At 38.6% G+C, this 22,051-nt stretch overlaps 1 protein-coding gene across 2 annotated transcripts; it reads left to right on the forward strand.

Annotated features, from left to right (window-relative positions):
- Positions 1–11,704: 11,704 nt before the first annotated feature.
- Positions 11,705–21,091, forward strand: LOC104444474 (KH domain-containing protein HEN4). 2 transcript variants are annotated; one of them, XM_010058143.3, is made up of 9 exons: positions 11,705–11,901; positions 12,596–13,307; positions 14,378–14,821; positions 14,932–15,189; positions 15,791–16,120; positions 16,470–16,546; positions 16,658–16,787; positions 20,356–20,513; positions 20,683–21,091. In XM_010058143.3, the coding sequence occupies exons 2-8, from the start codon at positions 12,618–12,620 to the stop codon at positions 20,497–20,499; spliced, it is 2,073 nt and encodes a 690-aa protein (XP_010056445.2). In that variant the 5' UTR covers positions 11,705–11,901; positions 12,596–12,617; the 3' UTR covers positions 20,500–20,513; positions 20,683–21,091. The 2 variants fall into 2 exon arrangements, with proteins under 2 accessions (XP_010056445.2, XP_010056447.2); XM_010058145.3 differs by having other exon boundaries at positions 16,682–16,787; positions 20,683–20,945.
- Positions 21,092–22,051: the final 960 nt, after the last annotated feature.

The following is a 22,051-nucleotide window of genomic DNA, read 5'->3' on the forward strand; positions in this document are numbered from 1 at the left end:
TAATCATCATCATATTATAGGTGCAAATTGTAATGGCAGTGTGTGCATATCCACCGTCTTTTTGTGCTTGTCCATGCCCCCCAATTAAAAACTCGATGTTTTAGATAATTTAGCAAAAAATTTCATGCTTTGGGACATAAAATTACGAGGCCCTATGGAAGATAATGTAACCCCTTTACTATTTGATTACCATGTCATATAGTAAATTGTCATGTTGCTTTTCCTTTTGTTTTGGAGGTAAGATGGTGTCTCAGCCAATTTTTGCAGTATCTCAACTAGCTCACCTTGCTAGGCGATCTTTAGGATGCACTCCCCCATTTCGGCATGTTGCTTTTGGGATTTTTATATCTGGAATGCTCTCAATAAAACCTAAACTCAAGACCATAAATAGTGACGGAGTCAAGATTTAGGTTGAATACCGATGAAATATGATCAAAAAAACAATTTGCACAAAAATATAGAACACATCTACATACATTAAGCATATATTAGTCATTTACAAGTTAAAAAGTAAAAATCCTCGATCTAAAATTTTATAAACTTCGCATATGAACTTTTTCTATAAGAACATAAATAAGTATATGGACTGTTGCTCCTGATGGGAAAGCAATAAACTTAAGATTGATTACGTTTCACTATATATCTTACTGGCGGGGTGATGATTATCACTTGCTTCGTGACTTCGTGGCAAACTCTTTTACTACCTAAGGCCGTCATCTTCCTTATCAAATCATCCTAATCCCAAAATTTTTCAATAAAGCTACCTTAATTAGCATATGCAACCATACTCTTCTTAATTACATCAACCGATTTTTTATGTATTGAATGTCAAGTGAACCGCTTCTTGCAAACGATTCCTCGAGACGTCCCATACGCTCCTTCTGCTGTGCAAGATCCACGGGGCACAACCCCAGGCCACTCCATCAATCACCCACGTTTTCGAGACGTACCATGATGTTATGCCTCTCTGGAAAAGTGTCATTAGTTTATGCAATCCAAAGTGAGACCGACACGCGTGGGTCACCGTTGAATTTAAGGAAGCAACAAAAGGGAAAGTTCTGCGCCAATCGCCCTCGAGGATCTTGATTGATACGTACACAAGTTTCGCACGTCCCGTCCATTTTAGTCCGTTCGCGTTCCTTGAAAGTTCCCCTTTTGTCTTTTCTTCTTGCTTTTTTCATGTTGCGGTTTGCGAGTGTTTACACCACCATTTCCAAGTGCGATTGCAAAGAACACGATGTGTTTAGGCAACAGCTTTTATGCTCTCACGGTTGCATAGCTAAACCTCTCGCAGTTAGTAACGAGGAGAGGTTTCTTCAATTTTTTGAACTCCAATGCCAGGTAGATCTCGTCGTACAAATTGGACAAATATAACCGTGGTAAGCACTTGTGAATGATGCCTTCGTTGTGTTTCTTGTGGTACGATAGTAATTTTTTCTAATAATTCATTTGTACGAGTTTATATTACAGTTTCCATGGATTTTAAAAAAATTTCTGCCAAATATCTTTAAATTTTTTTAATCTAAGGTGATGATGCCGTTATATTTATCAAGAAGATAAACTTCATGTGGTATATATTCTTTTCATTTTACTTTTTGATAGGGTTCTTCCTCTTCGTCACATGAGATCATAAGACCTTAGACCTTATTATTTTACATTGTATAATGAATATTAGTCCAATCACAAGTATTTACCTTATCCAAATCCATTGATTTTCCTTTGAACTTTCCTGAGGAATTAGCGAGGAATTAATACGGCCAACTTTGTATCACCTATTACCTGTGCATATAGAGTAGGTTTTAGGGAATTAATAATATGCTAGAAGAAAAATTACAATTATAATTTTCACTATATGTTGCAACAGGAAATTCGTGCAAACTATTAAATAGGTGACGCGTGCAAAATGCGATTCATAATACAGGAAGCAAATGACTGTCAATGTCCTGGCTTGGTCTGATAAGACATACTCTTGAATGGATATTGCTTAAGATGGTAAAAGATTAAAAATCTTGGAGCCTGAGAACCTCTCCTGTTAGCACTTTGGGGGTCTCATGATGGCGGGATGACCGATCTCAAGAGACCATTTGTGAAGGTCGATCCTTTGGTTTTGTGCACTTCAATGGGGGTCGGGCAAACATCGCACTTGACAGGTCTGCCGACCATTCTATGATATGGTGCATAGTATTTATGAATAAAGATGATGTTTAGGGGAGGCAACTACACTTCTTGCCAGTCCTCCATTCTTTCTTCTAAGCAAATTTTTCTTTTTTTATAAAACGGGACATGAAGCAAATATTTGTGAAAAAAGAAATTACTAGGGTTTACCTTAGTGATCATTCTTTTTATATAGAAATGGGAAGGTTGGGGATTTGAATCATCATCTTCTCATAAAAGTTAAGATGAAGACCATTAACTTTAGGCGTAGATTTTGACTCCCATGCCCTATAAAAAATTAGGGCAAAAGTCTGGAGTGTGTTGAGAGTTAGAGTTGGATTGACAAAGGAAAAAAAAAACGTTTGTGAAAATGAGTGGGTTTGCCTAGACAGCTTGGGCCCGTAGGCTGCCCTCCCAAACTCGGAAAGCCGGATCCATCGTTCAGTTAATGGGCTTTGTCTTGGGTAACAAAGTCAAATACAGGCCCGGGCCGAAAGCTCAGGGAGATACCGCCAGCCCAAGGATAACCACATCACGACAGCGAGAGCTCTCCTCAGCCGCCCACACTCGCAGTCGCAGGTTGCTTTTAGCCTTTATTTTTTTGTTTTTCGCCCCTGAAATTTTGATTCTTTTGAAATTGCAGATGTTGGGTTGCTGCTTTGCCATTAGAAAGACATTTCTTTTTTTCGTGTGAAGGATATCTGTGACGGATTTCGCATAGATAGATAGATGGATGCCTGTGTCCACCCTGGGCTTCGCGTGTTTTGGTTGCCTCCACTTTTGGTCGGGGCTAACTTTTGAGCTCTTCATTGCTGATGGAACGAAGGGATGACACATTGCGTCGGTGATTGCGGTTCTGGCACCGTCGAATGGCTAATTTGAACCGTCTGGCGTATCTGAACTTGATCGTGTGGCATCACATGGTGGCAACTTCTCGCCCAGCTACAAGGTTCATTAAGCTTCACAGAGCAGAGCTCCAACGTCTGCAGATTTCAAACAGAGTCGCAACACGAGCCAAGGAACATGTTGGATCATACCGTGACAAATCAAGTTGACATTGAAAGGTATGCACTCCGCCGGCAGATACATTGTTTCGGAAAACTGCCGTCACAGTTGGAAGTCCGGGTCGAGCGACTAGTCAGATCTTGATTTGTTTTTTGTTAATTTCTTTCTGATTCGATGCAGAAACAACGATCAGCAGCCACAGAAGCGACGCCAACAGCAACAGAAGCGACGCCAACAGCAACAGGGACGGCTCAACTCGGCCGGAAAGCTCCATGCTGTGTTCAGTTTACTGAAAATGCTGACAACCACGTATTTCCACTTGCTATACATCATCTACAAAGTCATTTACCTAATATCACATTGATTGAGGTGACCAGACCTACAAGCCCGAATTGGGTCTACCGGTACTTGTACATCGTTTTCAGGACTCTTGGCCTTGAGCTGCTTCTCTGGACAAACCTTTCTCTATTCACATGGCTGGTTATCAATCTGTGCTTGCTAATGTTTGCTTTGGCATCATTTGGTCTGCTTGCACAAGGTTCCGACCAGTTTCTACAGCTTATTCAGCCATTCGACGACATGCTATTTTTGGAAGTGCAGCTTGATTTTTGCAGCGCCTAGAATCCTCTGTATTTGTGTGTATGAATTTTCTGTGTATGTCCTCTGCACTGCTTTTGATTTAGAAAAAAGATAAAAGAATGTAATCATATGCATGTTCTGTAGTTGGTGATGCTCACCTACATATACCATTCACCAGACATTTTATTAAATTGCACTGGCTTTTTCTTCGCCCCTTTTATTTCTTCTACTATTTCTAGGGATCGAATGCAACTATTTAAGACCCTATAAACATCTCAATCCCCCACTCTCAACGTGCTCATTTGTTATACTCGTGTTTGTAACTTTTCGTAAATTTGCATTAGCAGTAGAACATCATTTTTCTTATGAATTTTCATGTTGGCACTGAATTGCAGCTCACATCAGTCGACATCTTAGACTTACCGAGATTGCCACTTTTATTCACCAAGTTGCACCTTTCATAGTTCTAAACTTCCCCAATCCTCCAAAAAGATCCCAACTGAAAAAAATCCTCACCATCATAACCGAGTCGCAGCTGCTACTACAGCCTGATGCAACCGCTGGTGATGACCAAGCCCCCTTGCTCCCCACCCCGCAAGTTCCAACGGCCATGAAGGGAGCTGTCGCCTCCAACTCAGATGAGATGGCTCTACTAGAAGAGGTGGAGCTCGACATAGCATCGAGCTTTGCCACCAGCGGCGATCTGAGGTCGTGCATAGTGGGTGACCAAGAGGTTGCACTAGGACGGTACTGAGGTTTTGCATGGTAGGCAGGAGAGAGGGAGAGAGAGGTGGCAGCCGAGTGCAGTGACGAAGCCCGACGAAAAAAGAGGTGGCTCGTGGTGGTCGGACAACGTTCGACAACGGCAAGTGATGCTGGGTGGAGGAGTTTAGGTTGTGCTTGATGCTTTTCCGAAGTGCTCTCTTAGAAAAAACAGAGAAGGCAGTGCTAGAGAAAAGGGTATTTGGAGTTCTCTTTTTCTTTTTTATGAGGACACAGCTAGAATGGCATTTACTTTTTGTGGTTTGCTTAATCAAGATTTTGCAGCTAACATACTTTGACCTTTTCTTAATTCGAATTGCCGAAAACTTTCGCAATATATAATTGTTGACATGTAAATTACCATACAAAATTTTTCGTAATTTTTGAAATTTAAATAATATATAAATCACTTTTGCTTTGGCTTAATGGCCAACGTTTACAAGCCCAATTAAATGACTAAAATTATTGCAATGTGTAGCTTCAAGTCGATATATGAGTTAAGGGTATCACGTCATGTAGGATTGGACTTTTTTTTTTTTTTTGGGATTTTGACGTGTAAACAGATAAGGCCCTGTTTGGTAACCATCCAAACAGGGCCAAATTCCCTAATTCTTTGCTCCTAGAATCGGTTTGGGCCTAGGAATTGCGTTTGAAAATTTTTGTTCCTTGCACGATTGGGAATAGAATCAAGAAAAAAAAAAAGTTGATTCTGTTCCGAGAACGAATTTGAGAATCAAAACCAAGAACTCTTCTTCTTCCCTTCGGCCATCTCACGATCGCCATCCACCACTGCCCACCACCGTCCGCCACCGCTGTCCGCCGTCCACCGCCGGTCCGGCAAGCTCGCCGGAGGGTTGCCCAGCCCTGGCGAGGCTCAGGCTGGGCGAGCCTCGGTGGGGCTAGGTGAGCCTCACCCACCGGTGGCGAGGCTGAGCAATGACAGGACCGGCGACGCCCGGTGAGGTCGTCGGCCCTCGCCCGGGCTAGTATAGGTCTAGCGACCGCCACAAGAAGAAGAAGAAGAAGATGAGAAAAAGGAAAAAAAAAAAAAAAAAAAAGAAAAAAGTAAAAAATTATTTAAAATTAAAAGAAATTAATTTGGAACATAATTAATGAAGATCGATCGAACGCAATTTTATTCAAGAATTAGAAATTTTGAAGGTTACAAACGGCTTAAAATGTTAAAATCGGGCCTTAGGAATGAATAAAAAAGAATCATTTTTTATCAAAATCTACTCCCTAGGAATGTAATCGTTACCAAATGCGTCGTAAATGTACACTTTGTTCTTTCTTATCTTTTTTGATGCAATTGATTCATTGAACTCTTAATTTGTGTGATTGCATCCTCCAACTCATTTTATTTATTTGATTAGATAAAATCTCTATGATATTTATATGATTAATAGGACAGAAATATCTCCACTTTTCAAACGACTAAGAGAAATCCCAAACTTCTACTTAAGGAATTACAACACCCATCAGTTTTTATCCATGCAAATCGAAGAAGACGCTAAACATCATAGATCCGCAATGCTATATTTCAATTCAGGCCCAAAAAAGAAACTCGATTCAAGAAATCCAACTCTTTCGATTTAGGGGTAGACAAATCCTTGATTCTAAAGGCCAACGAACGTCGTTGTTTCACTCGCACGGACGAAAGTTTTATGTACGGGTGTTTTTGTCCATTAATAAGGGAAATTTTTGTTCCCTCATGAAGTGGTCTTCTCTGGAGGCTGCGTTTTGAGGCAAGCCTACCCATCTTGACTTTTAATACGTACGGGTCGCTCTCGAGAACCGGGAATAGAAAATTTGCCCGACCAAACGCGTTCCATTTTCTTCTCCTGATCATCATATCATAGTCGTAGATGGTAAAAGCAACAATCACATGTTTCTTTTGAGTTCTGCAAATGCGTGCATATCACCTTCCCCAGTTAGAAACTCGATGTTTTAGATGAGATTTCCAAAACTTTCATGCCTTGAGACATTATTGTACGAGGCCTTGAGGAAGGTAATGTAACCCTTTTACCACCGGGCTAGCAAGTCAAGTGGGGAAATTGCCATGTTCCTTTTCCTTTGGTATTAGAGATAAGATGGGGCCCAGGCCAATTATTGCCGGATCTCAACTGGTTCACTTTTCCAAAGCGGTCTTAAAGGTGCACTCCCCCATGTCGGCATGGTCCGTTTGAGATTTTACTCTTGAAACACTGTCAACAAGGCTTGGACACAAGACCCTAATTAGTGATAAAGTTGGGATTTAGATTGAACAACAACAAAATATAGTAAAAAAAAAAAACCTTTGGTGCGAAAATATAGAATGAATTCACATACACAAAAGCGTATTTAGTCATTAATAAGTTAAAAAGTAAAAATCCTCAATCTAAAATTTTGTAAACTTCGTGTATGAATTTTTCTATATGAACCTAAATAAGTATTTGGACAAGAAAATATTTTGCTCTTGATGACTGTTGTTAATATATATTTCCAAAATTAAGCCTAACTAGAATTTTTTCACTAAAATATTCAATTAATGATGGCTTTCATCCATATATATGTAATACCACTTATGAATAGAAAATTTTATATAGATTCCCATAAGCAGAAAGCCGTGTGTGTACTGTCAGTAAAAAATCATCAACTCTTCCAAGAAAAAAAAATCCAAGAAGAAAAAGATAACAGGATACAATCCGCAATACACATAATGTAAGATCAAAGAGAAATTGATGTTAAATAATTACTTCACTACACATGAAAATGCAATTTGATTTCATTATTTGAACTGCATCATTTAAAGGCTTTCTAGTTCATTTTCAAATTTTAACCAAACATTGTAAAGTACTATCATTTTCTTGAAAAAATGACTTCCTATCTCTAGAATTGTCACCTTTTCTGCAAAACAAATAGAGTATCATTTAAAAAAAAGGTTATAAAATTGTCCATTAAATTTGTATTGCATGAAAATATTTTGAAAAAATATATATATATATATATATATATATATATATATTTTAAAACCATAAGAAACAATTTTTCTTAAATTTGGTTAAATATAAAGGTATGGTACCAATATGGGTTGGGTATAGGTCAAAACATTTATATTATGAATAAATGAATTATAAACATACTAATGAGTCAATTTGAAGTCGGACCATTTATAATCCAACCTAACTCAGCCACTTGACAGGTCTAACAGTGGCCAAGGCCTTGTTCTTGACGGGCCTGTGATTAACGTGGAGGTCTTCGCTGGAGGCTACGGGGACTTTGAAGCTGCGATTGTGAGGGTTAGCCATGTCTGACGAGTCCATGGGGTGGGTGTGCTCCCTTTGATAGCGACATGACATATATACGCGCATGAGAATACTTTGTGATACCGGTGCAATAGGAGACGACGAATTATAAACGATTTTCCTTTGATAGCGAGATGCAGATAAACTTATCTGCATCGAAGTGCAAAGGCCCTAACATATACACGCGCATGAGAATACTTAACGATTCCGGTGGAATAGGAGACGACGAATTATAAACGATTTTCCTTTTGATAGCGACATGCAAATAAACTATCTGCTAGACGACGAATTATAAACGATTTTCCTTTTGATAGCAACATGCAAATAAAATAAGCTAGACGACGAATTATAAACGATTTTCCTTTTGATAGCAACATGCAAATTTTTTTGCATGTTGCTATCAAAAGGAAAATCGTTTATAATTCGTCGTCTAGCTTATTTTATTTGCATGTTGCTATCAAAAGGAAAATCGTTTATAATTCGTCGTATCGCTATCAAAAGGAAAATCGTTTATAATTCGTCGTCTCCTATTCCACCGGAACCGTTAAGTATTCTCATGCGCGTGTATATGTTAGGGCCTTTGCACTTCGAAACCAGCTCAAGCTCTCTCATCATCCTCTTTTGTCATCCACAAGACGCGGAGACGGAGTTCATTGCCCTCCACAGCGCAGAAGAACTCCAACATACTGCAGATTTCTAGCAGAAGCACAACGCAAAACCCAAGGAACATGGCGGATCCTGCCGTAACATTTCAAGTCGAAATTGAAAGGTGCGCACTTCACTCGCGAATACTTCGCTTCGGAAACTTCCATCACAGTCGAAAGGGTGGGCCGAGCAACTCGTCCATTCCTTAATCCGTTTTTGATCAACTTGTTTCCGATTTAATGTAGGGACGACGATCAGCGGCCGCAGAACCAACAGCAACAGGGATTGCTTGACTCTGCTAGAAAGTTCCACATCGTGTTCGGTTTGCTAAAGCTGCTGACAATCGCCCATTTCCAATCATTGTACATCATCTGTGAAGTCATTTATCTAATATCATTAGTCGAGGTGACTGGAGCCTCAAGCCCAAATCGGATGTACTGGTACTTATACATCGTTTCCGGGACCCTTGGCTTCGAGTTGCTTCTCTGGATGAGTCTTTCTCTAATCACGTGGTTGGTCATCAATTTTTGCTTACTAATGTTTGCTTTGGCATCCTCCGGTCTGCTCATGCGGGCTTCAACCGGTTTCGACTGCTTGTTCAGCCGTTGGACGACATGCCACTTTCGCAAGTTCAGTTCGATTTTTGAAGCGGCTTGAATCCTATTGTATTTTTGTGTATCTATTTACTGCGTTTGTCTTTGTGATGCTTCTGATTCAGGAAATTGACTAAGGAGGACTTTTTATTTTTCTAGTAGTGTTCTGTATAAGTGTGTATCCGTCTTTTTTTGGGTCAAAGTGCGTCAGTTTATCGTTGTATGTCTTTTGTATGTGATTCACCTATAAATACCATTCACTAAGCATTTTATTTAATTTTTTTTGGTCAAAGAGCATTTTATTTAATTCCATTGGCTCTTTTTCTTTTTTGCCCCTTTCTTCTACTATTTCTAGGGATTAAATCCAACTATTCAAGACCCTATAAGCATCTCAATCCCCTAATGTTTGTTTGCTACACCCCATGTTTGTAACTTCTGTGAGCTTGCATCAACAATGGAACATCATTTTCTTAGAATAAACATAAAAAAAAAAAAAATCCTTCTCACCTTTTGTTTGTCTACCACTTTGGCCCCTCTATTTTGGAAAATATTTGTTTTGCATCCTGAATTTTCATATTGGACACTAAATTACACCTCAAATCAAGTGACATCATAGACTTGCTTACCAATATCGCCACTTTTCTTGGCCTATCAAAGCCATGTAGATAACATATTTTGATTTCTTTAAAATTTGGAATTCCTGACACTTTCATAATATATAATAATGACACATAAATTAACATACAACTTTTTCGTAAACTTTTAAAAAATTAAATAGTATATAAATTATCCTTTTGCTTTTGCTTATTCGTGAACAAACAAACTCAATTAAATTGCAATCCTAATCATCACATTATAGTCGCAGATTGCAATCCCAAGAAGCGTAAATTTTTTACCAAAAAAAGGGCATATGTTTTTTGTCAAATTGTGCAATGTGTGCATATCATTGTCATTTTGTATTTGCCCATGCCTCCGATTAATATAACCATTTTATCATTAGGTTACCACATACTATGTCACATGGTAAATTTGTCATATGAATATCGATTTAAAGTTTTTTTTATAATATTAACCAAATTATGATCTGGAATACTAGAGATGTCCCATAGGTTCCTGTTGTGGTCCAAGATCCACGTGGCCCAACTTCGGAGCGTACTATGATGCTTGCCTCTTTGGAAAAAAAGTATTCCATAAGACCGACGTATGTGGGGGGCAGCGTTGAATCGGGGAAGCAACGATGGAAAAGTTTCTTCGCCAAGTAAGACCGACGTATGTGGGGGCAGCGTTGAATCGGGAAGCAACTATGGGAAAGTTTCTTCGCCAATCACCATCAAGTATCTGATTGATACGTCACCTTAAGTTTCGTACGTTCCCTTCCTCGAAACTCCCTTCTTCCTCCTTTGCTTTTGTGAAGTTGCGGTGGGCGATACTCACACCACCATGTCCAAGTGTAATTTGCAAAGAACACAAATGTGTTTTGGCAACATCTTTAACACTCTCACGCTTCAATAGCTAGCCAAATCTCTCGCAATTAACAATAATAATAAGAGATATCTCCAATTTTCAAAACTCAAATGCAAGGCACATTCTCTTGTGCTCGTTGTACAAATCGAACGGATATAACCGCAACAATAGTGATTTTTCGTACTGATTTATTTGTATGAGTTTATATCACTATTTTCGTAGGATTACAAAACCTTTCTGCAAAACATCTTTTAATTTTTAAATCTAAAGTGAACATGTCATTATATTAATTTGAGGACAAGCTTCACATATTATTTATCACCTAAGTTGAGAAAATGATATAATATTACATTGGGCGACTTCTTATTTTATTTTTGATGGGGTTCCTCTTCGTGGCATGGGAGATCATAAGACCTTGAGATCTCATTGTTTTCCATTATATGATGAAAATCAGTCCAATCACAAATATTTCCCTCATCCAAATCCAATGATATTCCTTTGAACTTTCCTAATGAATTAGGACGACCAACTTTGTTTCACCTATTACCTGTGCACATATAGTAGATGTTTGGGAATTAACAATTTACTAGAACAAAGTTCCAATTGTAATTTTGGTTATATTCCACAAGAAGGAAATTCACTCAAACTATTATATAGACGACTTGTGCGAAATACAGTTCATTATATAGGAAGCAAATGATTATCAATGTGCTGGTTCGGTTGGAGAACTCTTGAATGGATTTTGCTTAAGGCTGTTAGAGATTCAATAGGAATTAGAGAACTTATCTGTTAACACTTTGGTGGTATTATGATAACGGGATGATTGATCTTATAGGGCCTTTTTTGAAGGTCAGTCCGTTAGTCTAATGCACTCCGACAAGGGCCGTGCAAATATTGCACTTGACGGTTCTGCCAAACATTATAGATATGGTGTGGAGTATTTATGAATTATGATAATGTTGAGGGGAGGCAACTGCGTTTCTTGCCAATAGCCTTTTTTTAAAAAATAAATAAATAAAAAGACACGAGGCAAACGTTAGTGAAAACGGGTGGGTTGGCCTAGACAGATGCGGCCCGTAGCCCTCAAGCCCAAACCAGGAAAGCCCGATCGTTTGGTTAATGGGCTTGGTCTTGGAAAACAAAGCCCAATACCGGCCCGGCCCGGCCCGAAATCTCAAGGAGATACTTCTCAGTATCTCACGCTGACGCTCTCTCTCCCTCTCTCTCTCTCTTCCTCACTGGAGAAGCCGCGGCTGCGCCACCACGCCGGACCGCCGCCCGCCGCCCCTCACTCTCTCCTCGTCTCTCGTGAGGGACGACCGACGCCCGTCGCCTCCGGCATCTCACTCGGCCGGCCCAAGGATAACCGCAGCACGAGCCCGACAGCTCTCCTCCTCAGCCGCCCTCACTCGCAGGTTGCTTTTTAGCTTTTTTCCGTTCTTTGCCCCCGAAATTTCGATTCTTTCGAAATTGCAGATGTTGGGTTGCTGCTTTGCTATTACAAAGACATTTCTTTTTTCGTGCGAAGGAAATCTGTGAATAATTTTGCATAGATAGATAGATGGATGCCTGTATCCACCCTGGGCTTCGCGTGTTTTGGTTGCCTCCACTTTTGGTCGGGGCTAAGTTTTGAGCTCTTCATTGGTGATGGAACGAAGGGATGACATTGCGTCGGTCATTGCGGTTCCGGCACCGTCGAGTGGCTAATTCGAACCGTCTGGTGTGTCCGAATTCGATTGTGTGGCGTCACTTGGTGGCAACTTCTCTGGTCTGTAGTGGTATATGTAAAATAGCCAAAGATCTTCGGGGCATAAAGCGGTGAATACATCAACTGATGCATTTTCCTGTTCCGGCTATTTTCTGGGTCCATGGCCACATGCCCGCAATAGCTAAGAACTGGGGCGAGGAGGTTGTGGAGTTGTCATTGAAAGACATCTGATCTTGCAAAATTTTAAGAAAGCCCTGGTTACTAATGCATTTTGGAGTCCTTGTTAATCATATATTTTAGAGCTTTGATTCAATATAGCCGCGTTGGAGTTAACACACATAGGACAGCTGATCTTGACTGATTGTCTATAAGTCTAATTGTTCATATCTTCCATGGATTAGGTTTGACTTGCATTGAAAAGACATGTCTCTTCCATTGACACCCTCCAAGAGACCCGGTGATCAGGGACTAGAGGCAAATGGCAAAGCGAAAAGGCAAAATACTGTTGGGAAATTGCAAAATCAACCTTCTCCAGGGACCCATGTTTACCGTGTGCTCTGTCCTGCTGCAAAGTGTGGCAATTTCTTGGAAGATGGTGGCATATTCATCTCTCAGATTCACAAAGAAACTGGCGTGGAGGTAAGAGTGGAGGAAAGTATCCCCGGATGCGATGAAAGAGTAGTAGTTATTTTGGGTTCTGGAGAGGTGGAATCTGCATCTAAGACGGATCAGGAAGATAGAAAAGAAGAGGCTACTGCCGATAAAGAGGTTGCAGATGCCAAGGAGCAGAGTGAAAGCAATGAAGATAAGGAGCCTGTTGAAGTTGAAGATTTGAAACAAGAAAAGGAAGTTTCATCTGCACAGAGAGCTCTCTTGCTTGTTTTTGAGAGGTTGGTTGAAGGAGAAACAGAGCCTGATGTAGGTGATGAAGAAGATAAGAAATCATCCTCGTCCGTACTGAGGTTGCTCGTGCTCTCAAGTCAAGTAGGACGTATTTTGGGAAAAGGAGGAAGTGTAATCAAGCAAATGTCGAATGAAAGTGGGGCACAGATTCAAATTCTTCCCTGGGATAAGCTTCCTTCCTCTACATCATCTTCTGATGAAGTAGTGCAGGTAAGTTTCAGTAATTCAGAGTGTGCAGGCAGCTCTTTTTTTTTCTTTTTTTAAAGCAAAGATATTACATTGTCCAGTGACTCCAATCGTGAGTTTTGTTTAGTTTGTTGCAAACAAAATGGACATTATGCTTTTGACATTTTATTCATTGACCAAAAAGGCAAAAAAAATATAAACATAGTAGATTTGTGGATTCTCTACGGTGTATCACCTGCTTGTTTAACTGAGCAAAATTACATTGCTATGTAATGTTTCTTCTTTCGATTATAACCTGGAGGCTTAGGATCTGCCTTTTCACTGGAGAGACCTTAGTATATATGGTTGCACTGGGTATGGCTCTTTACTTTCAGAAGTATGTTAGAATATGGATTCCTTCTGTTGGTAACCAACCAAATCTAACCAAACACCTCTCATATCAGTAAATTATTAACCTTTTTTTTTTTTCTTTTTTTCCCCTGGTTCGCTGTGGGCTTTGAAGCTTGAGGCCTCTAGGATTATCTGGTAGTCTTATCTGTGAGGTGCTTTAGCAAAACCATGTAAATTTTACTCTTCTTCAGTTTTTCCCTTGAGAAGGTGACAGGGAAAACAATATTTTCTGTTGTGCTAACTAGAGGAGGGATCTTTGTTAGAACTTTGCAATTTTGAGCATGTGTAATATGTGTAAAAACAGTGCTTCTGACGGGGGAGGGTTTCACCGTGTCTTCGTAATATATTCAGCAAATGATATGGATGTTGTACCATGCATGAATAAATTGGCTCCACTTCTTTTGTTGGATGACAATTTATCAATGATAGTGAGTGTGCGTGTCATCACCAAAGAAGGCACTTTTCATGAGTTCTTCAGTGGAACCTTATTGCCTTGAAGTATTTTTCATATTGCATCTAATTGATCTCAGATGCTGCTACATGGCTCTTTTGTAGCTTGTTGCTTGATATAGTGGAGCAATGGAGACCTATGCTGTGTTAATCCAATAAGTGGATATCAGCAATTGATGAAATGTGCATCATTTATTGACATTCCTAATGTTTTAATTCAATTAGTTTCTTTACATAACCTATCGATGCTGCAGATTACAGGAGAAATTGAGGCTGTTAAAAAAGCTCTCTTGTTGGTTTCTGGACAACTTAGTGAGACTGTACCTCGAGATCATGAGACATCCCCCGCTAACACGACTGGGCAACCATCTAACTCATCTCGTCATGCACTTCATCGATCGGATGCTGTTCAAGGTCCTGCAAAATCTTCTTATGGTACACGGGATGGTCGTGGTTTTCGTTCTACTGCACGTCCTATGATGCCTAAATTCAATGAAGGCGGTTTAGCAGGTCAAATGAGGCCACCTAAGGAAGTTTTATGTTTCCGCTTGCTATGTAGCAGTGAGAGAGTTGGCGGCATCATTGGTAAAGGCGGAAATGTGGTCAGGACTCTTGAGCAGGATACTGGATGTGAGATCAAAGTTGTGGAAGGTCTTTCTGATGCAGAGGATCGTATTGTTGCCATATCTGGTCCAGCGGTATGATTTTGATGCTCTTCCTTCTCCTTAATATATGGTAAAAGTTCAGATTATGGTTGTTTATGGTTCATCTAGCTATTTACGGTGCTTATTTTGATTGGCATGTTTAGTACCCAGAAGAGAGGGTATCAGCTGTCCAAGATGCGGTTCTTCGTGTCCAAAACAGGATTGTTAGATCCACACCCGACAGCGAGGACAGCTCTGGCTGCACAGCCAGGATGCTTGTCTCGTCTAATCAAATTGGTTGTCTTCTTGGCAAAGGTGGCTCTGTAATAGCTGAAATGCGGAAGTCCTCTGGGGCTTATATTCGAATTTTGGGAAAGGATCAAATTCCTACGTGCGCTTCAGAAAATGAAGAAGTTGTGCAGGTTTGTTATGTTGAGATGTCTTCTGAGCTAAATGATGGTTGAAATAATGGAAATAGTCTTAATTGTATACGTTGAATTTTACATTAAGCATTTACTGATGATTAACTTGAGGAGCTGATTCCAGACAAGTCATTGTTCCTCTACCCTTTTTTTTTCCTCAGCTAGTTAGCTTATATCCGGGATAATGAACACTTTAAAGGCCTTGTTATGCTTTGATATAATGACTGGTTTGTATTTAATAGATCTCGAAAAGGTACTTAAACTTGACACATTTGGAAATAATCTCATAGAAATGAAGTTGATGACAGCACAATTCTCTGTCTAAATTAAGGGAAAATGCATGGTTGAGTCAACGCATCGCAATTTTCTCTGTCTGTAACACGTCAAGTATAGAACTCTTCCAACCATCTACGGAACAGGTGCAAGTTTCTGTTCACTTGGTCATAACAAATGTGACATAAATGACTTTACTTGCAGTCATTTGCTGTCCTCCCATTGTTTCTTATCCTTGGGTGTTTGGCTTATGCTGTATTATCTTTCTGAAAGGCATCATTCTATTTTAAGTGCTTGCTGTTTATGCTGTGTATATTGTAAATGACAGATTAACGGAGAATATGAGGCAGTTCAGGACGCTCTATTGCAGATAACCAGTAGGTTGAAGTTTCACTTTTTCCGCGATGTATTTCCAAGGGCGGATCATCCATCCATTCCACCCTTTCTGGATGCAGCACCTCCTTTTCCTTCATTTATGGGAAGGAGGGAACTGTCACCCCCTGGCATGTTTTCCAGTTTTGGTCCATCCATGCATAAGTTTGATGCTCTAGGTGGTCCCCGTGGTGCATTTTATTCCCACGAAGATCCTCCTTTTTTGCAAAGGCCATTTAGACCTGGTCTACGCCCCCATATCCCTGAAAGAGGACCATGGGGTCAGGTATCACACTATCTCTGATCTTTCTGTTCTATGAGTTTATCCTTTGTATATGTTTTGTTCTTTTATATTGTCAAAGGTTTTCAACAATGGTTATATGACAGTTTCTAATAATGGCCTGTTAAGGTAGTGGGACCAACTTTTTGCTCTATTCTTGTATAACATGTTTTTAGTTGCATTTTCTGGATTCTGAAGTAGGTTGTGCCTTTAAAATAATTTCATGGCGTATGTTTGATGCCCCTGGGCTTGTCTACATTTGAAATGTGAATGTTATATTCAGACATTATTTGAAGGATGCAGATTATTAGTCATGTATGAAAATTATATACATAAATCTCAAAATTACTTGCAGAGCCATATGGAAGGCGGTGGCCCTTTGAACTTTCCAGATTTTGCGGGTCCCCCAAGAAGAATTCCAGGATTTGGAGGGTGAGTCTATTGTTTGTTGAAAGTTTCAAACTTGAGGGATGTCATCAATGACTTCCCATGAACCGTATAATTAATCACAAATGATAGGGATTAAATATTTTTTCCAACTAGATCTTTTGATTTGTTGAGAGGCAGTCAACCAGCCATCATTACAAATACCACTGTTGAAGTAGTTGTTCCTCGCTCTCTTGTTCCCGTAATATATGGAGAGGAAGGTGGATGCTTGAAGCAGATCCGTCAGGTGCATTTTGCTTCCTAATTTTCTCTTTGAGCACTTAAATTATAGATATATGCTGTTTCCAGCCTTTTGTCTTTGAAAAAACATATTAATTTGCTCAACTCTAATGCAACAACAAAACCCTAAGCGTTTCAGCTATGTGGATTTTTTTACTCCATTGCGCTTTATTTTTATCAAGTTTGTCTAGCCAAATCTTGTGCAGGTGGAAATTGAGCCTTTCCTTTTATATGTATTAATAATGTGAATTAAGTAAATTAACTATAAGTATATTAAAGCAATTTTTGGGTTAGGGTCTTGAGGCATCTTGAGGTCCATTTTTCGGCTTTCGCTACTTCATTTCCAGGGAATGTCTTTTTGAACATTTACTGTGCAGAACTTTTTTAGAAGTTACCCCTGTGGTCCACTCAACACATTAGTAAAATACTTTTAGAAAACATATACTTCTTGTAAATAATTGTTGATACTTGAGGAACAAATTATGATTCATTTGAAAGAACTTACTACATAAGAGCCCTCAACAAATCAGTTTTATATTTAAAATGATTCTGGCTGACTTTAAGCTTTTGCACATGTATGGAAATCCATGCACATCTATTGATATGCTTCTCATTTACTTGTATGCTTGTGTCATGGGCTGGCAGTTCTTTGGCCACGGAATAGCCCGTGCGGTGCCTATTGAGAAGATCAGGCAACCTTTTTTCTATAGTTGTTCCTAAGAACAGCACAGCAAATAGCATCCTCGTATTGGATAGTACCATGCTCAGCTTAGCTTGGACATCCAGTCCCTCTAGTGAGACACAAAACACTTAGGAAAAACAACTCATTTTGGCTTGTTATGCCCTCATCAGAAAAGCGGCATCAGCTCCCGATCAGTTTGTGCACATGAGGCCAACCCCTCCTTCAAAATTCTATAGAGATATAACCATTCTATCCTAGAATTCCTAGCCTAAATGCTTTGATGTCACTCCCATGAACTAGTTATATCATTCTTACTGCATCACTCACTCTTCACCCCGATGATGCCAAGCCCCACTCACAGGGGTACGAGAGTATGTGAGAACCACAGTCCGTGACACTTGCCTAGTTGCTTTCTATTGGTGGTGTATCTGCACCCACCATCTGTTGAATTATGATATAAGTATTCTTCATTTTTCCTCAAGCAGATCTTGGCCTTAAGATCTAGTTTCAATCGACCTTCAGCTTTCTTTTCAACCTGGTTAAAACCTAGTCATTCTTTCTTAGCTGGTAAATTATTTTCAATTGGTTGTTTGTCAGTCAAAATGCTTCACTGGTATATCTTTTGTAGGGAACATGGTATTAGCTTCTGATGGTGGCATAAGAATGATAGCTTGTGGCATATTGGCCTGCTGAATTTTTCAGAATTAATGTTTTGTTTATGAGAATCTGCAGATTAATTTAGTCATTTATTTGTGTTGACAAAGAAAAGAAAAAAAAAAAGCATGTTAATCACTACTTGAGGATACCATAGTTTTTTGGCCTTGTGATTGATGTTGATAGGTATCTAAAAGGCATAGTGAAAGGCTTTAAAGACTGTCAAAGACGGTGGGAATGGTTTTTCCAATGTTATGTGCATATTATGCTGCCAGCCTGATCAACCTGTTGAGGGCTTGATGGCTGCTGGTGCAAATAGGTTTAGGTCAGGCGGGCTTTTTGGTATGTAAACAGAAAAGGTCCATATTGCTAGAGAAATGGAATTTTCCCTAGATATTGGATGGATACCCTGGGGTATTTTTATCTATATTCGCCACGGGGAACACCTACTCCCTCACGTCAATCCCATGAGCCTCTTCAAAGAACACAGGATCCAAAACCTCCCTCAAGTAGAAGGATCAAGCTTTATAGGTTAAAAGAAAGATAGTGAAGTAATTTGACCATGTAATCCGTGCATAGAGTGTTTAGAAGAAGTAGTTTACAGTCTCATAAAGGTGAAGCACATTGAAAAAGATCCATCTCCTGCTGGTAACTTGGTGGAGCCTGATGCAAATGATGGTTTTGGGATTATATCTGAGTACCTGGAGTTTTTATGAAAAATACCACTCTATTTGCAGCAAGGAAGGTAAAGGCTGTAAAATACGGAACAAATTGATAATGTTGAATAATTTTCAACTTCTTGGGCTTGAGCCACATATTTGCTGTAGGGATTGTTGGTTGTCACCAGCAAAGTTGGGATATCTATCATTTACAATGTATTTTCTGTATGTTTGAAAGTTTGGACTTCCCATGTCTTCCGGAATTTCTTAGTGTTGTTCAGGAGATGAAGAGGCAGATGATAATATTGTGAATGAAGTTAACCAGATACTCAAAAGAATCATCTGTCAAGACCCTAGACATGCTAAAAATCTTTATGGATAACTACTATGCATTGCTTAAGCATTCATATACTGGATGCAGCTGGCCCATATTGTTTACTAGAAACAACTGCCAAGGATGTCTTGCTTGTATAAGTCGACTCAAAGCACCTGCAAGGTCCACAAAATGTTATCTAAATTGATTACGAAACTATTATCATTCCGCTTTCATCTTGTATCATATTTTGGTTCACATTGTTTCCACCTCTCAAATAACTTTAAACACACCCTTAAATTTGAATGGTCTAAAATAACCTCATTGGGACCTCATTAATGGCAAGATTGATGAAAGAGGAAAAACATACCTTTAATGTAAATCAATCAATCTCATTATCTTTATACATCTTGTCTCAACTGTTGTTTCATAATCTTGTGATCAAATCAGAGAATTTTGCAGATTCGTTGCTTTTTTACAAGAATCCTCTAATATACAAGTATTTTAATAGGTTTAATGATCGGAATTGTATTTTAATAGAATATTATAGAGTGGTGATGTCTAAAACATTTATTGGAAACGCTCTCTAAAGTACAATTTCTGATAAGTCCTTGTCATATACAAATATTTGTTTCAAGTTCTTTTTTAGTGGAATTCTTTGGTTACAGTTGTGAACTCCATATGATTTCAATTTAGATATGAGATATGTTGATTAACAAAGATTACCAAAATTCCTCATATAATTCAGCTTAAGCACATTTGTCAGTATAAGAGAGGTATAAAAACGAATGGCAAATGTCAGAAGGTGGAGAAATAAAACGCTATTGTTTTGACTAATGCAGACAGTTGTATATATCCATGGTAATATGCAGCTTTTGTATTTTCAATAAATATCATCTTTCACTCTTTCCACTTTGTGATTTTGACCAATCGATTCTCTTGATGTTATTTGCATCAACTCTATTAAGTTAGGGGTTGCTATGGTAATTTAAAGTGTGGAAATAGAGGGAGCCTTTATTTTCACCTCTCTCAGTTTGCAGAATTGGTGATATTGACATTTTTGTTTTCCTCTTAATGACCTTTTGCTTTCTTTGTTTATTTATTACATCGGTCCCAGCTTCCCATTTTGATAATCTTAAGTTCCAGGTTAGCAATATTTGGGACTATTGAGAGATGCCAAAATCATTAATAGAATTTTGAAGTTCATGGTGACTTATCGGCACTAGTTGACACCAACTTGAATTGCCTTTGTCTGATCCTTTTACAGATTTCTGATGCAAGGATTACAATCACGGAACCAAAGCCTGGAGCCACCGACACTGTAATTATAATATCAGGGACGCCTGAGCAAACTCATGCAGCTCAGTCTCTTATTCAAGCATTTGTGATGATCGAATCAGAGTCAGCTTGATGTTTCTTATTCAGGTAATTCTTAAAACTGACATTAGTTGGCATTGAAAGTTGAGCATTTATAAGTGGTTTGCAGAAGGAACATCCAGGTGCTATATATGTTGTATATATATTTTAGATCAGATCGCATGTCATAGTATCGGGAAGATATTCAGTTTTAAAGTGCTTATATGTTACTCGTCAGGTACAATTGTTCAGGACAGATGATGGAGTCTGGGATTGAGCTAGAAGGCCATTTTTCCGGTTATGCTATTCTTGTAAATTGTTGACAGGCCTAGCAAAGAAGAAGCGACGATATTCATGTGCTTGTCAGACTATTTGCAAGCGAATTGTGGGGTTGAACCAAGTAGAGCAGCTGCTTTAGTTTTAGATTTGTATCTTGAGAGTAGTTTGTGAATTTCAAATTTGTCACAGAAATGTTTGTCAAATCTCATGCGAATTCCATCTGTGATGTCTAATATGTAAACTTGTTAATCTCGGGACAACTATTCGTGCTAACCACTGCGCTTGATTCATTGGTTTCTCACACTTGATCACGCTTTGAGTTTGGTTAATCTGAGTGGTTTAGAAGCTGATGTACTTTGTCTAGTCAAGAGATGATACGCATTCCTTTCTTTTATTTCGTTTAGAAATCATGTGCTTTGTCGACTCTGACGGACCGTAATCCTTTGCGATAGATAGGAATTGACCCCACCTGAAGAGTATGATCTTAACTACATGTCTTATATTATTATTGTTCCCCCTCTCTTTTGTCCTCTAGATTCACTGGATCTAATTCAAATTTCTAGAGTTCATTTCAGACTTTATTTGTTTTGCAAAAAATAAATAATTTAAAAAATTCTTTTTAAAAGTAATATCTTATATCGTTTAAAATAATTAGTCAATGGAAAATGTTTTGATTATTGATAATAATTTATGTTTAAATTTTGTTGTGGATGATGAAAATATTTTTTGATTATTCATTTTTGTATGCAATCTTATCAGTCTTTTTTAAGGATATTTAAAAAAAAAAAAAATTCATTTTTAGTGAAACAAGCACACAAAATCTCCATAAACTAAATTATTAGTTGATAGATATCAAGTCTATTTTGGAAATTGTTCCTTTTAGAGAAGTTTAATATGTACTCCTGATTTGATTGCAATGACTATTTCCGGCTCGTTTACTTCTTTTATCAACTGAATTTTTATTGGCTTCCCACAGCAGATTTTAATGCTTCTACTTCTGTCAATTAATAAACATCAATCTTAGAGATTATTTAAGGTTGATATAATTGGAAAGTACTATGGTCGTTTAATGTTGAAACTTAGAATATGATCATATTTTTCAATATTGTGAAAAATTTATATGTGAATTCATGTGTTGATGTGTACTTATGTTGTGAAAATTTTTGATGTTCAGTGCTAAAATGGTCAAATAAAAAGATGAAAGTAAATGTTAATACAAAAACTTTTATTCTTGTCAACGACCGTATTTTTGTAATGTGTCAATTTTGTCCCAAGTGCAAAAGATTGGGCTTATTTTTGGGACCTTTAAAAGGTTGTGTTATTTTTCT

Source organism: Eucalyptus grandis, chromosome 5, assembly GCF_016545825.1.
Source record: "Eucalyptus grandis isolate ANBG69807.140 chromosome 5, ASM1654582v1, whole genome shotgun sequence".
In the NCBI taxonomy this organism is placed as follows: Eukaryota; Viridiplantae; Streptophyta; class Magnoliopsida; order Myrtales; family Myrtaceae; genus Eucalyptus; species Eucalyptus grandis.